The sequence below is a fragment of the Sardina pilchardus genome, chromosome 23 (genome assembly GCF_963854185.1).
Source record: "Sardina pilchardus chromosome 23, fSarPil1.1, whole genome shotgun sequence".
Lineage (NCBI taxonomy): Eukaryota > Metazoa > Chordata > Actinopteri > Clupeiformes > Clupeidae > Sardina > Sardina pilchardus.
The window spans coordinates 29,752,031-29,764,602 of record NC_085016.1 but is presented as its reverse complement, the minus strand read 5'-3'; the positions used below and the strand labels follow the sequence as shown (position 1 = coordinate 29,764,602).

Genomic DNA, 12,572 nt, shown 5'->3' with positions numbered 1-12,572 from the left:
CGCGCGCGCACACACACACACACACACACACACACACACACACAAACACACAAACACACAAACATTGAGACATAAATGCACGCGCGCACACACACAAAACCTGCTTTAGGGAGATTGCTGGGAAGGCCTGTGTTAGAGCTCTCAACTAAAGTGAAATGTGCTGACTGACGGCTGAATCCAAGACAGAAAATACGAGTGAGGGAACCTCCAATGAGAGATCAGCCATCGCCCGTGGGGCCAAAGGGTGAACTATAGCACACTATGCACTCAGAAACCATCTTCTCTGGCAGCATCTGACTAGGACTAACGAATTAATAGTCAATATGCAGCTTGGCAATAATTAATGATGTTCAAGGTCTGTTATGAATGGGCAACACACCTCAGGTTTAAATGAATATGAACTGTTTAGTGTGTTCAATAAACAATCAATGTAGTGGAATAAAGTGATAAATAATGTATATAAATACATGTCTCTTGGTTAGTCACATACAATATAATAATTATGTTATAATAATTATAATATCTATTACATTATTATGGTCTATTACAGAACCTGGAGGGTAAAAGCACTTGGTTTACAGTACACAGATTGTTGCTTTACTCAACTGTTTTTCAGACTAGATTTTACTGGTTCAATAACAGAGCTAATCTGTAGATTCAGTTCTCTGGCCATTCATCTTCGAGAAGTACCCCTCATGTAACTAGAATGCCAATTCTGCATGGCAAAAACTAAAATGTTGATCCACATGCCTGACCAATGGCTGCTGAACACACCACTGCCTTGCTGAGCTCCGCACTAAATCAATGCAAGTCAGCAAAATGGACTTAAGTATTAAGGAAACGGACTGCTGCTGTCTTAATGATGACAAGCATGATACCTTTGCCATCTGTGCCTGGACACCACTGGTCTTCAGCGCTGAGACAGCCTTCTGTGCCGATGCTGGACTGTCAAAGTCTACAAACCCGTAACCTGAGATGGGGAGCAGACATTACTAAGAACATTTGGACAATCCTTTTTGGAGGGCATTATTGAAAATACTGACATCACTAAGGAAAATAAACCTAGTCCATCAACCACACCTAACCCTATTGATGAGCCAATGTTTTCATCATTGCTTAATGTTGTTTAATGTTTTTTTTTTTGTTCAGTTTTATCAATACAAAAAGTGAAACAAATGTCCAGAAATGTGATCACACATACACACCTTTACATTTGTTTGTTGTCTTATCAAGGATGGCTTTCGTGGACACAATTTTGCCGTACCTGTGAAAGGAGAACAGACATACATTGTTAAAAAGGGTGAGGCCTCCAACTGAGAGGAGTGTGTTTGCAGGTGTTGAGTGACATGAATGCCAGCATGTGGACTGGAACTAGGAGTCCCACTCTACTTCTCCTGACAGCAGAACAAGAAGCTCGAAAACAGAGGGGCATTCCTACGCCAACTCATCTATTCAATGGAACCTACTGGAGCACTATAGTTGTGTTGAGCTTTTCAGTTAACAACATAAGTGTCATATTGGCAGACAGAGTAGAGAAACTAGACATTTCAAAAATGTCTTATTATTTAGATTATCTACACATTTAATTATATTTAGGAGCTAAACTTTAATACGCACACGCGCACACGCGCGCACACACACACACAGTTAGGGCTTCGAACTTGTATCCGGAGGATTGCCGGTTTGATCCCTGACCAGTCCACGGTGCCGCTGTTGAGCAGGCAGCTCACTGCTCCGGGTTAGTGTGTAGTTCACCTCACTATACTATACTATATACACACTTCCCTTTGGCTGAGAAATGGTTGACAGAGGAGAGTAATGGCCAGAGCTTGCGGGGGAGGGAAATTCCTCCATAATCAACAGAAAGTATTATGCGGACAGACCTGACAGGGTGTGTGTGTGTGTCCACATGTGTCTACTGTATGCTCTTATGCTTCTTCATAAGGTCAGGGATGATCTTGCAAAACAGAGGTCAAAAGAACTGTTTCCTACGCATGCGTATGTGTGTGTATGCATGTATGTACGTATGTGTGGGTGTTTTCTTCTGCAAGATTTGACTCATCACTGACCTTTCTGAGGAAAAAAAGCTACATGTTGTAAGGTGGAAGGCAAAATGACCTGTCTGGCAGCTGACAGAAGGAGATTTATATTTCCCATCACACTCTTGATGAGTGCTATGTGAAAAACCATTACACTGAATTCCACTGACATTTTCACAACACTATTCTTTCCAATCCCTTCAAGAGCATTTCATTTCTCAGCCAACAAAAAAATATGGCACACTCTTCTTGAGATATTTGTCTAGAATTCATTTTGTGTGTGTGCCAAGAAGTTGAAGAAGTCATCAAACTCTTGTTTTTGGAGCAAGGCAAGAATAAACAACATCAGGGGAATGTTATATCAAGTGAGGATGCAGGAACATGGAAGGCATCCAATGACATGACACAGATTGGTCATGTGACTCCTTAGCAAGATGGCCCCCTGGTGACCTTGGCCTTGACCCTAAGAGATGCACTTCCTGCCTGTGACATATGAATCCCAGCCAGGATGCCAAACAGATAGGGATCATTTACAGTGTGGGATTTATTGAAAGTTCAGGAATTTTGGAGCCACACGTTGCACTTACCAAGTTTCCATTTCCCAATGGCTCCAGATAAAATTCAACATGCTTCAGAATAAGTCAAGGGGTTTTAACCATAATCAAAAATACATGGATTGTCTCGCTGAGCCAAAGAGCTTCTACCTTACAGCTGCACAATCCGTTTGAAGTGGAATGTTATCTTCCACGAGTGGAAAGGCTAAACAGTGTAAAACAACCCCCCCCACCCCCCCCCCGCCCCGCCCCCCCACCCACCCACCCAGCCCCCCATCCAACCCCAAAGTCAACATGTTCCAAACACAGGTGAGCTGGTCTATAATTTGCTATGATTTAAAGAGATTTTTCTGGAACATTGACTGGCGCTCTGTAGGTCTTCCAGATAGGCCTCCCCCCTCGTAATTGCCTCCCTGACTGTCATCATTCCATAAAAATGTGAAATCTGAAAGCCTGTTAAGCCCACAGCTCAGCCTGATTCAATCTGGCTCTCTTGTTACTCCAATGACCTCGTCTAAACCTTCAACCAGGAAATCAGCCAAAGGGGATTAAGGCTATTTGCTAACTGACTCTAAAGAATCAATTTCAAGAATTGCCAGGGCAATGGCTTTCTTCTCAAACGGAGAGGGCGAGAGGAACATACAATGTGGCCTGGTAGGAGAGATGGATCAAAAAAGCACAGAGGAGTTCATTCCATCCCTTCAATCTTTGTCAGCATATAGAGGGCTTCAATGCCAGACTAAAGATGGTTGTGAATATGGACTGTAAATCCATTCATTAGTCACGCCATATTACTTTGGCATGGTTCATGCTAAACTACAGTAGTGTTTTCAGTCACACTGATAATTGTGATCAGATGAATGAATCTCTGATTGTCATTTTGATTTAGTAACCTAGTTGATTGGATTCAGGTTTTTTTTTTTATTGTCAATCGATGAAATGTCACTGCAACCAACTATACACATTAAGAAAAACATGTTCCCTCTTTAAGGTTTTCTGTAAGACAGAAAGGAAGTACATTAAGCCCACAATCTTCTGATTGGCATAGGTTTCTTTTCACAGTGGTTTTGAAAGTTGGCTAAACAAACAGCTGCTGTTACCGATGGCGTTGTGGTTGAGTGCCTCCCCTTGTGAGCCTGTCAAGGTGCCAGGGGGGAAATCATGCGCTAGCGGGAAAACACAAACGTGACAATCACCACATTCAGCTGCCAGCCCGAGGGAAGCACCGATCCATGGCAAAAGACACAGCACATGCACACCATAGCTCTATCTGTGTGTGTGTGTGTGTGTGTGTGTGTGTGTGTGTGTGTGTGTGTGTGTGTGTGTGTGTGTGTGTGTGTGAGTGTGAAAAAGAGAGTGGGGTATGTGTGTAACTGAAAATGAAAGAGTGTGTCTGTGTATTACTCAACATCATACTTAACTCAACATAAACACTTCTCTTAGCTATGGCAATTTCAACAGTTGGCTACCATCAAAGTGGCTGGACAGAGTTCAAGAAATACACGGCTCTTCATCGGTACTCCTGTTAGGCCCATGTTATCTCAAAACCAAACAAGAGAGCACTTGGATAAAAAAAAATGTAATTTATTGTACCAAAGATCTGGGGTTTAACAGACTAGTGTAGTGCCCGTTCAAACATGCTATTCCTGTAGAAAACCTGTAGCCCAATTAGAGGTAAGACATGACAATCATCCACACACTGTGCACATGTTTAACAATACTGTGTCAGAGGGGAATTGGCTACAGTGACGCGGCAAAAGCCAAGTGTGCTTCTTTTACTTACATATTTAAGCAATATGACATGAGTAGGAGCAGAGTTGCTTAGGATATTCCCATGGTTGTAATTTGACACACACACACACACACACGCACACGCACACGCACACGCACACGCACACACACACACACACGCACACACACACACCTGATCGGAATGATGGCAGCAAAAGCATGATTTGCCTACACTTTCCTAGAAATGTCACTGCCAATGGCCCTTCTAATTTAAGAGCAGAAACTCAAGAAATATGTTGAAATGTCCAGCAACATAGTGCACAAATTAGATTTGCTGCCGCTAGGGGCGTCTAGATTTCTAGCCAAATGAAAATGTGTTTTGGGCAGAGCAACAGTTTTAGAGATATGTATATTTAGAGATACATATTCTGTAACCAGCTATAATTAAGAATGCCAATGTTGACCACTTGAGCATTAAACAATGTGGTTTAATATTTATGAATCCAAGGAGTTGTTTTACCGTATTACTAAATGGTCATGATGGGTGCTCTCCTATGCAATGGAGATAATCCACAGAATTCCAGTTGGTACACTCTCTAATTGTGCAATGTTGCAGTACATCAGTGCCACTGAGCCCTGGGGGTTGATTAGTGCCATACTCACGGCTGACAGAGCTTGACCAGGTCGTGGTCTGTGGTGGACGGTGGAAGGCCACGGATGTATAGGTTGGTCTTGCTGAGCTGCTCCCATCCAGTGGTGCTGCTGCTGCTGCTGCTGTTGCCGTTGCTGTTGGTGGTGCCATTGGTGCTGGGGCTGGGTGGAGCCATAGGGTGGGCAGTCGTCATAGCAGCAGGCTGTCATGTCAACGGGAGAAGGTAAAAAAGTGATTTCTCTTGTCGCTAAAGGTTCCATCAACTGGTCAACTATTAAAAATCACTATTCAGTGCAGCAGGCAGCAGTCAACTAGTTATGGACAAAAAGGCTAAATGGGCCTGACATTCCTAATATGGAAATTCACTGAAAATGACACCTGTTCCACAGTGACATGTTGTGTGCAGCGGCACTAAAGTACAGTAACAATGGGGGGTGCTGTGGCGCAGCAGGCTACAGCGCTCGTACCATATACGGGTCCGAGTGCCCACGGGGACCCAGGTTCGAATCCGGCCTGCGGTCATGTCCCGATCCCACCCCATCTCTCTCTCCCACTTGTTTCCTGTCTACTCTTCACTGTACTATAACATTAAAGGCAAAAAGGCCAAAAAATATACTTTAAAAAAAAAAAAAGTACAGTAACAATACAACTACCATGGGTAACCATCTAATGAAACATCAAACATGCCAAATACGCCACTTTAAGTAGAACAGCACCATATTTGTGACCGATCTCATACAGTATGGCAGTGAATACAATGCACTGGAATGAGAGAGAGAGACAGTGATATCTTGAAAAACATACTTTAGTGTGTCTTTATTTTGTCCCTTAATGTCTGCCTTTCTAACCCAGTTCAAAATGTCTCTCAAATTCGTACAAAAATGTAAAAGAATGTAAAAGAAGTACATAGAAAACATTCAATAACAGGCTGCCTTATTTGACTATCCACCCCTGGAAACATGGCACTTCTGCAACACAAATGCATCTTTCCTACATCTACTATAGTAAGTAACCTGACAAAAGCTGAAAAAAAACCTTCACAACCTGTTCACATGACAAAATTTAAAGGCACTCGGTACAATAATCAATCCCTCCATGGCATTTGTGCCAGGGCAAGCTTACCCATCAATCACATTTTCCAGTGTGTCCAAGTTATACTTGTCTCTTGATAATAGCACCCTTTGCATGATGAGTTGCTTGCACCAACTCCCCCCCCCCCCCACACACACACTCCCACCAACCCTGCACTGAACATTTACCGCCTTTTACACACAAAGCACCCACTCCCCCTTTCCAGAGCAATCACAATGAGCTGTTCTTGTCCCGACCTGCAAATCAACTCTCTTATCTCACGACTCCATTCCCCCAAGGGCCTGTCTGAAAGCCTACACCCCCTGTCTCTCGCTAAAACATAGCCAGCCCTCCATCTCTGTCTCTCTGTCACTCCCTCTTTCCATATTTCTCCACTCTCCATAATATGCACTCAGTTTCCAAACTGTTGTTTTCCTGTCCAGGCAAAACAATGAAGGCACTGGAGGGGAGTGCAAAGGGAATCCAGATTTGGATGTTCACAGGGCAACTATCCTCTTTCTAGGATGTATCATCATTATATTCTCCCCCCTCAGTTTGGGAATACAAAGGGGAACTATATAAGTGGAATACAGTACACCACCTACTAAGAGACATAGATGCTCCATCACTAATGTGTATTTTGAGTGATCTGAATTAAAAATGCTCCCCCTCCCCTCACTCCCCACCACAAACACTTCCATTTCAAAGTCATTTGCAGTCAATCTGGGGTGTGTGGAATTTCTTTCGGTCCAGAGGAGAGCAGTGGTGGTGGTGTTGATCATGTGACCAGGTGAGGTCGGCCTGGGACGGCGGAAGTGGGGGCCTCTCACCCACCACATGTGCTCCATCACGGAGCCTGACCACAGCCCACAGCGCTGAATCACTTCCTTCCGGTGACTCATTCATTAAAACAGCATCCATTCCACACAGCTCTCTCCTTACAAACAAAATGGCCACTGATAAAAACAAAAAGCCCACAAATGCAGCCTCAATGAAAATACACATTTTCTCAAATGCCTCACAACCATTCACACCCAATAAAGTGACAGAAACATGCCAGTAGATGGTGAATATGAATAAGGAGTAAGGACTACTCATAAGGTCCTATAGTTTGTGAAAACTGAAGGTATACAGTAAATAACAAATGGTTGATGGTGTAGGGTGTAATTAAGAGTTGAGTTTCATTAAAGATGTGAGTATGGGTGCATAAAGATGAATATGAATTCTGCTGGCTCGAATGTCAAAAGTGGTGATTTAAGTGAACAGCAAATCAAACCTTTGAAGGCACCTGGTGAGGGTTCTGTGGATGCTAACAAGGAGCCATATGCGCTCTGACACACTGACCTACTTCTCCAAAAGTAACCATCTCCTTCTCACACACACATACTCACTCAGGTGAACATGGACAGACGTGCTCTCTCACTCTGTCAATTTCACTCACATTTAAACGCACAGGCACACACATAAAATAGTGGTAAGCTTAGACACATGTCCTCTCTCAGCCACTCAGTCAGTCAGTCGCGCAATCGCACACACACGCACACACACACACACACGTACACACACAGACACACTTTCAGTCTTGCATATGCACACATATAGACACAAAAACACACATTGAAGACATACAAACAAAAACCCTTGCCAACTCATGGAAAGTTGGAAACACACACTGTAATGAACACAAACACCTACTCTCGGTCACATTCATTTCGCCTCGTCATGTCATCAGACCAAGAGGTACCACGTGCTGGAAACTCTAGTCAACCTCCTTGTGTGTTTCCGAACAGAAACACCAGACATTTTAAGGATGCATGACTGGCTTAATCATTCCTCTTGATGGGAAGACTAAAAAGAACACCTTTTATTCCAGGGTCACATCAACGACCACTCTCAAAGGGGTCATCTCTCTCTCTCTCTCTCTGAGTGAAAGGCGGGGGGGGGTTATATTTCCTGAACATGGAGTGATTCAAAGAGTCTGGGACAAAAGAACTATTGAATCCACTGCAAGTGAGAGAATGTTAAAACTTGGGAGGTAGCCAAAGGCCAAACTTAACCCTCATGTTGTCCTTGGAGTCAATTTGACCCCAAGCAATGTTTAACATCATAATATATATGGTTTACTTTTTTTGTTTTGCTTCAAGTTTCATGACTTTTCCTCATTTGAAGGGTACAACAGAGTAAACATGAAATTTGCACAAAAATATGTTTCCAATGTCCTGTAAAAAAAATAGTTACGTTGGTGTTCTTGGGGTCAATTTGACCCCATTTTTATGAAACATGAGGTAAATGAATATTTGACACCTTATGGATATTATTATTGTAATAGTATGAGAACATGTAGTTATTATCATTATTACATATACAAGTACATATTACATATAAGTTATTTTGGCCGGTCTGAAAAAGTCCAAAAAGTCAGCCTTTGGGCTGTTGACACCGGATTGGCCATATTGCCAGCTAGGGTTCCAGGGTTCATAATGGGGTGTGTGGGGGGTGGGTGGGATTGTTTTGAAGGGCTTTTGATGGTGGTTATTACACTCTTGTTAAGTACCTACCACAAAAAAAACTGGGTAAAAAAAATAATTTCAATCATTTTTTGAGAGTTTTTTTAGCTGGAGTCAAATTGACCCCAAGAATAACGAACGTTGGTAAGATTTGAGGACAACATGAGGGTTAAAGGTCATGACAGATGTATCTGACCACAAAGCAAAGGAGTTGCAAAATGACAGTGAGAGGGCAGTTACCTCTTCCGAAATAGTCTGTCTTAACACCCCTTGTTGGCAGAACTCAAGAATACAAACCTCCTTCAGCTTTTCCCCAAAGGAGGTTCCTCAAAAGTTATTTGGAATGCTTTTCAGCCCTAAAGAAATTCAACTAACAATTCAAACTAACAAAGAGTTTCTGTATGAGAAAGGTCCAGTGCTTAATCTATTGTTGAGAAACGTTCTTGTAGTCAAAGATGACACATCAAAGATGGCACATCAATTCTTTGCAATGAAAATGACAGACAAAATGCCTGTACAGGGACTATAGGCTGTACAACCCTACATTTTAAAGGTGCTTCTGAGAAGATAGTTAAAGAATCCCAATTGAGAGAAGTTGAACAAGAGAGTGAATGAGAAACAGAAAGGAAGGGAAGAGGAAAAGAATGAAAAAAGGGGAAACCAGAGAGTAAAAAAGAAACAAGAGAAAGGAAAGAAGCAACATGCAAATACAAAAAGGTAGATGATGAGATTGATAAAAAAAAACAGATAAAACTTGGATATAAAAAAGAATGTTAGAAGAAAAGAGGGATTGCAGGAGAGAGAGAGAGAGAGAGAGAGAGACAGAGAGAGAGAGAGGGAAAGAGGAGAAGGAGAGATCGGACAGAATTTCAAGGCCATCTCTCATGCCTTGGCATACCCCCTGAGACTGCACAACTATGGGGAGCAGTCATCTGTGGACATATGGTTTGTGTAAACTGTGAAATCGCAAGGCCACATCAACCTCTACAAGCCAGATCCCACACAGTCCAATCTGATGAGGGAGGGAAAAGCAATGGAGGCTCTGTTGCTCAGAAATCTATCTGTGATAACTTTAGCATTTTCTTTTTTCTCTTTTTTTCATGTAACAATCTCACATAGCCTAGCCTATATTAGAGCACCTTTTCCTTTCCAACACAGAGTTAAAACTGGGGAATTTAACGAAATGCTAAATAAGGTGTCATTCTTGTGCACATCAGAGTTCAACAGTGAAACATCGTAGTTGCTTAGAGGCAGCCACATTTAGTCTGCGTACATGCAAGAGCCTACTAGAAAAAAGGAGATAAAATCAAAAATGGTTCTATTGCATGCTTAATATGGGTCCAAAAATGGTTCTTTAAACCATTTTGAAGGGTCCATCAAATGCCTCAGTGTTTCTATATAGCACTCCAAGAACATTTTTAAAGAGTGCAACTAAATTGAAATTCTACGTTTCCAGACATTAGGGAATGTAGCAAGCTACAACTCCCCCTATCTGGCCACACCCCTTGGATGCTTTGACCCAAATGGCAGCTCATCTACATTAGCGCCCGAGATTTCCTCCGCTCTGAGCATCCTGCTGCGACTTCATCTTTCCATCCTTCCATCACACCAAAGACCAATCACCATTTATAGGCTATAGCATCAGCAAATCCATGCTTACTGCTGATGTCATTGTAAGAGATAAAGTAGGCTATACAAAGTGGGCGATATATGACAAACGACTGAATATTTTAAGCCCCCCCCCCTCTCTCACACACACACACACACACACACACACACACACACACACACACACACACACACACACAGACTGAGATGACATTGCCTGATTACAGCATCACATGAAGCTTGGGTCATACATGTTGTGATACAGATTCAACACGAAAGACGGTAGGGAATGCAAGTGGGGATGAACATGGACGGCAACCATAGGGAGGGAGCGTTTAGAAATTAAAAACAGTGGAAAGGATTCCTATTTTATCTGTATCAGCACTGCCCGGGGCATGGACGTTAATCAAACCGGATGTCAAACGCGAATGCGTGTAGGTTTTGCAAAGCTGTAGCCTGTGATCTCAAACTAAGCAAGCGGGAACTGTTTAGCTAAATATTCCTGCGTCGTTTCGAAAAGAAGTGTGATATATGCCGTTTTCTCCCCAGCTAGGCTATCTCATCCTTATCACGACAAAGGTCATCTAGGCTGCCTAGCACTCAGGACCCTGCCTTTAGCATCACCCACCTCCAAAAATCACATAGGTGACATTTATCTAGAAAAGGCCAACCATTAACATAGCCCATCCTACACTTCTGTTGCTTTCAGTTATTGCCTACAATCAACCATGTAAAGACGACGGAGAGACAAACGCTAGGTTGGTTCACGCAAAGAGCTACATGTAAGCTTGGACGGAGGCTATACACCGGTTAGTGAGAGATTTTCATCACGGTAAGTAATAATTAGTAGCCCCACTCGTTAGCCTACAACAAAGCAGACGATGATGCAGGCAACAACGTAAAAATGACTCTCCATTTAATTAAGTTGACAATTACAAACAGACTCTTCGCTGTGTTAATTGTGAAGGCTACCTACCTGCTTACGGTACGGGGTCCTCATTGGGTTGGCAGTGTTGGCGAATATCATTTTAATTCCTTGGTTTTCGAGACTCGTTTTGCCAAAAAGTATTTAGATCAAATATATTGCAGTCGATGTAGCCTATCCCGGGTTTCTTTAAAGCACATAAATGATCCACATAGCACACGGTTTGTATGGAGGCTTGGATTGCCTTCAGTAATGTAGCCAATGTTATGTCTCTCAATGATGCCGTTTAAATATGAACTTTAACAGTAAAAGATGTCCAAGGTTTGTTCCACCTTGGGTCGCCTAACCAGTTTCAGGAACCCGCCCGGTTCATTGATCTGCGTCCTGTGGCCCGCAGTAGACCCACCTACTGTGGAACAAACCATTCTCCGGTGCGATGTTAGGGGATAGGTCGTCCTCATCGTATAATATGAGAATATCCACGATAACATATCTATACAGTGGCATGAGACCAAGTTTGTGTTAATAGTAAGGATAGGACGTCATCACTAATTTGATCAAAGGCTACTTGAAACAACTACAAAATATTACAAGCGCGGAGCGCTTTCCCCCCTAAGAAGAACGTTTGGTTCATTCTTGCACGCATACCACGCATTCCATAAACCAACCATCACATCCCATCTGCAGTATCCTACCCGGCAAGAGAAATATGCAAGAACCCGCAGGGGCTGTCCCAACTACAATATATTCTAGTTATTCATTGATCTGACCAGACTTCACAAATGTATCGGAATTCATAGCCTAAAGAATTAACGAGTCTATATCGACATGGAGTTTTCTTCTTTCTCGAATAATTGGCAGAACAAATAATCTTGTTAACGTTGTCGTGTTGCCTCTCACGTTAAACCACCAGATCAAAACAGTTTCTCGGGGGAATGTATTTCTCAAGGAGAAGGCGTCAACCCAATTAGGCCGAATCAACATGCGCCCCGGGGCTATCATTCACATGGAAGTAGGCCTATCATTTTTTGTCAGCTTATGAAGCCTATCAGAGCAAAGCACGAAATTCATGTTAATCGCTCTCCCTAGGATCAAATACTATAGACCTAATAGAACAGCTCTATAAAGGCCACACATCTCACGGCAACAACACACATTACCAGCCTATGAGTTCTCAATTAGCCTATGTAGCCTGCTGTAACTTCAAACATGGCCGTGCAACGATTTTTAGTCTAGGTATCAATTTGAATTTCAATCACTAAGAATGCCTGATCTCTTGTTATAATAGGCCTATGGATAGACAGTGAAAATGACACAATAGGCTACAGCTGACAGTGTGGTGAGCAAAATCATTTCAATAATTGCATATGGGTAGCCTACTTTTTTTTTTAAAGTATATTTTTTGGCCTTTTTGCCTTTATTATGATAGGACAGTGGAGAGGTAGACAGGAAACAAGTGGGAGAGAGAGATGGGGTGGGATTGGG

The 12,572-nt window shown here is 42.6% G+C and overlaps 1 protein-coding gene across 2 annotated transcripts in view; it reads right to left on the bottom strand.

Annotated features, from left to right (window-relative positions):
* rbms1a (RNA binding motif, single stranded interacting protein 1a) overlaps positions 1–11,438 on the bottom strand; it is a 34,698-nt gene extending 23,260 nt beyond the window's left edge. For both annotated transcript variants that reach the window (XM_062528181.1, XM_062528183.1), the window contains exons 1-4: positions 11,139–11,438; positions 4,988–5,178; positions 1,206–1,264; positions 879–970 (exon numbers count right to left, since the gene is read on the bottom strand). In XM_062528181.1, the coding sequence (XP_062384165.1) occupies positions 879–970; positions 1,206–1,264; positions 4,988–5,178; positions 11,139–11,189 (393 nt within the window). In that variant the 5' untranslated portion in view covers positions 11,190–11,438. The remainder of the gene's footprint in view (positions 1–878; positions 971–1,205; positions 1,265–4,987; positions 5,179–11,138) is intronic.
* Between the last annotated feature and the right edge of the window lie 1,134 nt (positions 11,439–12,572).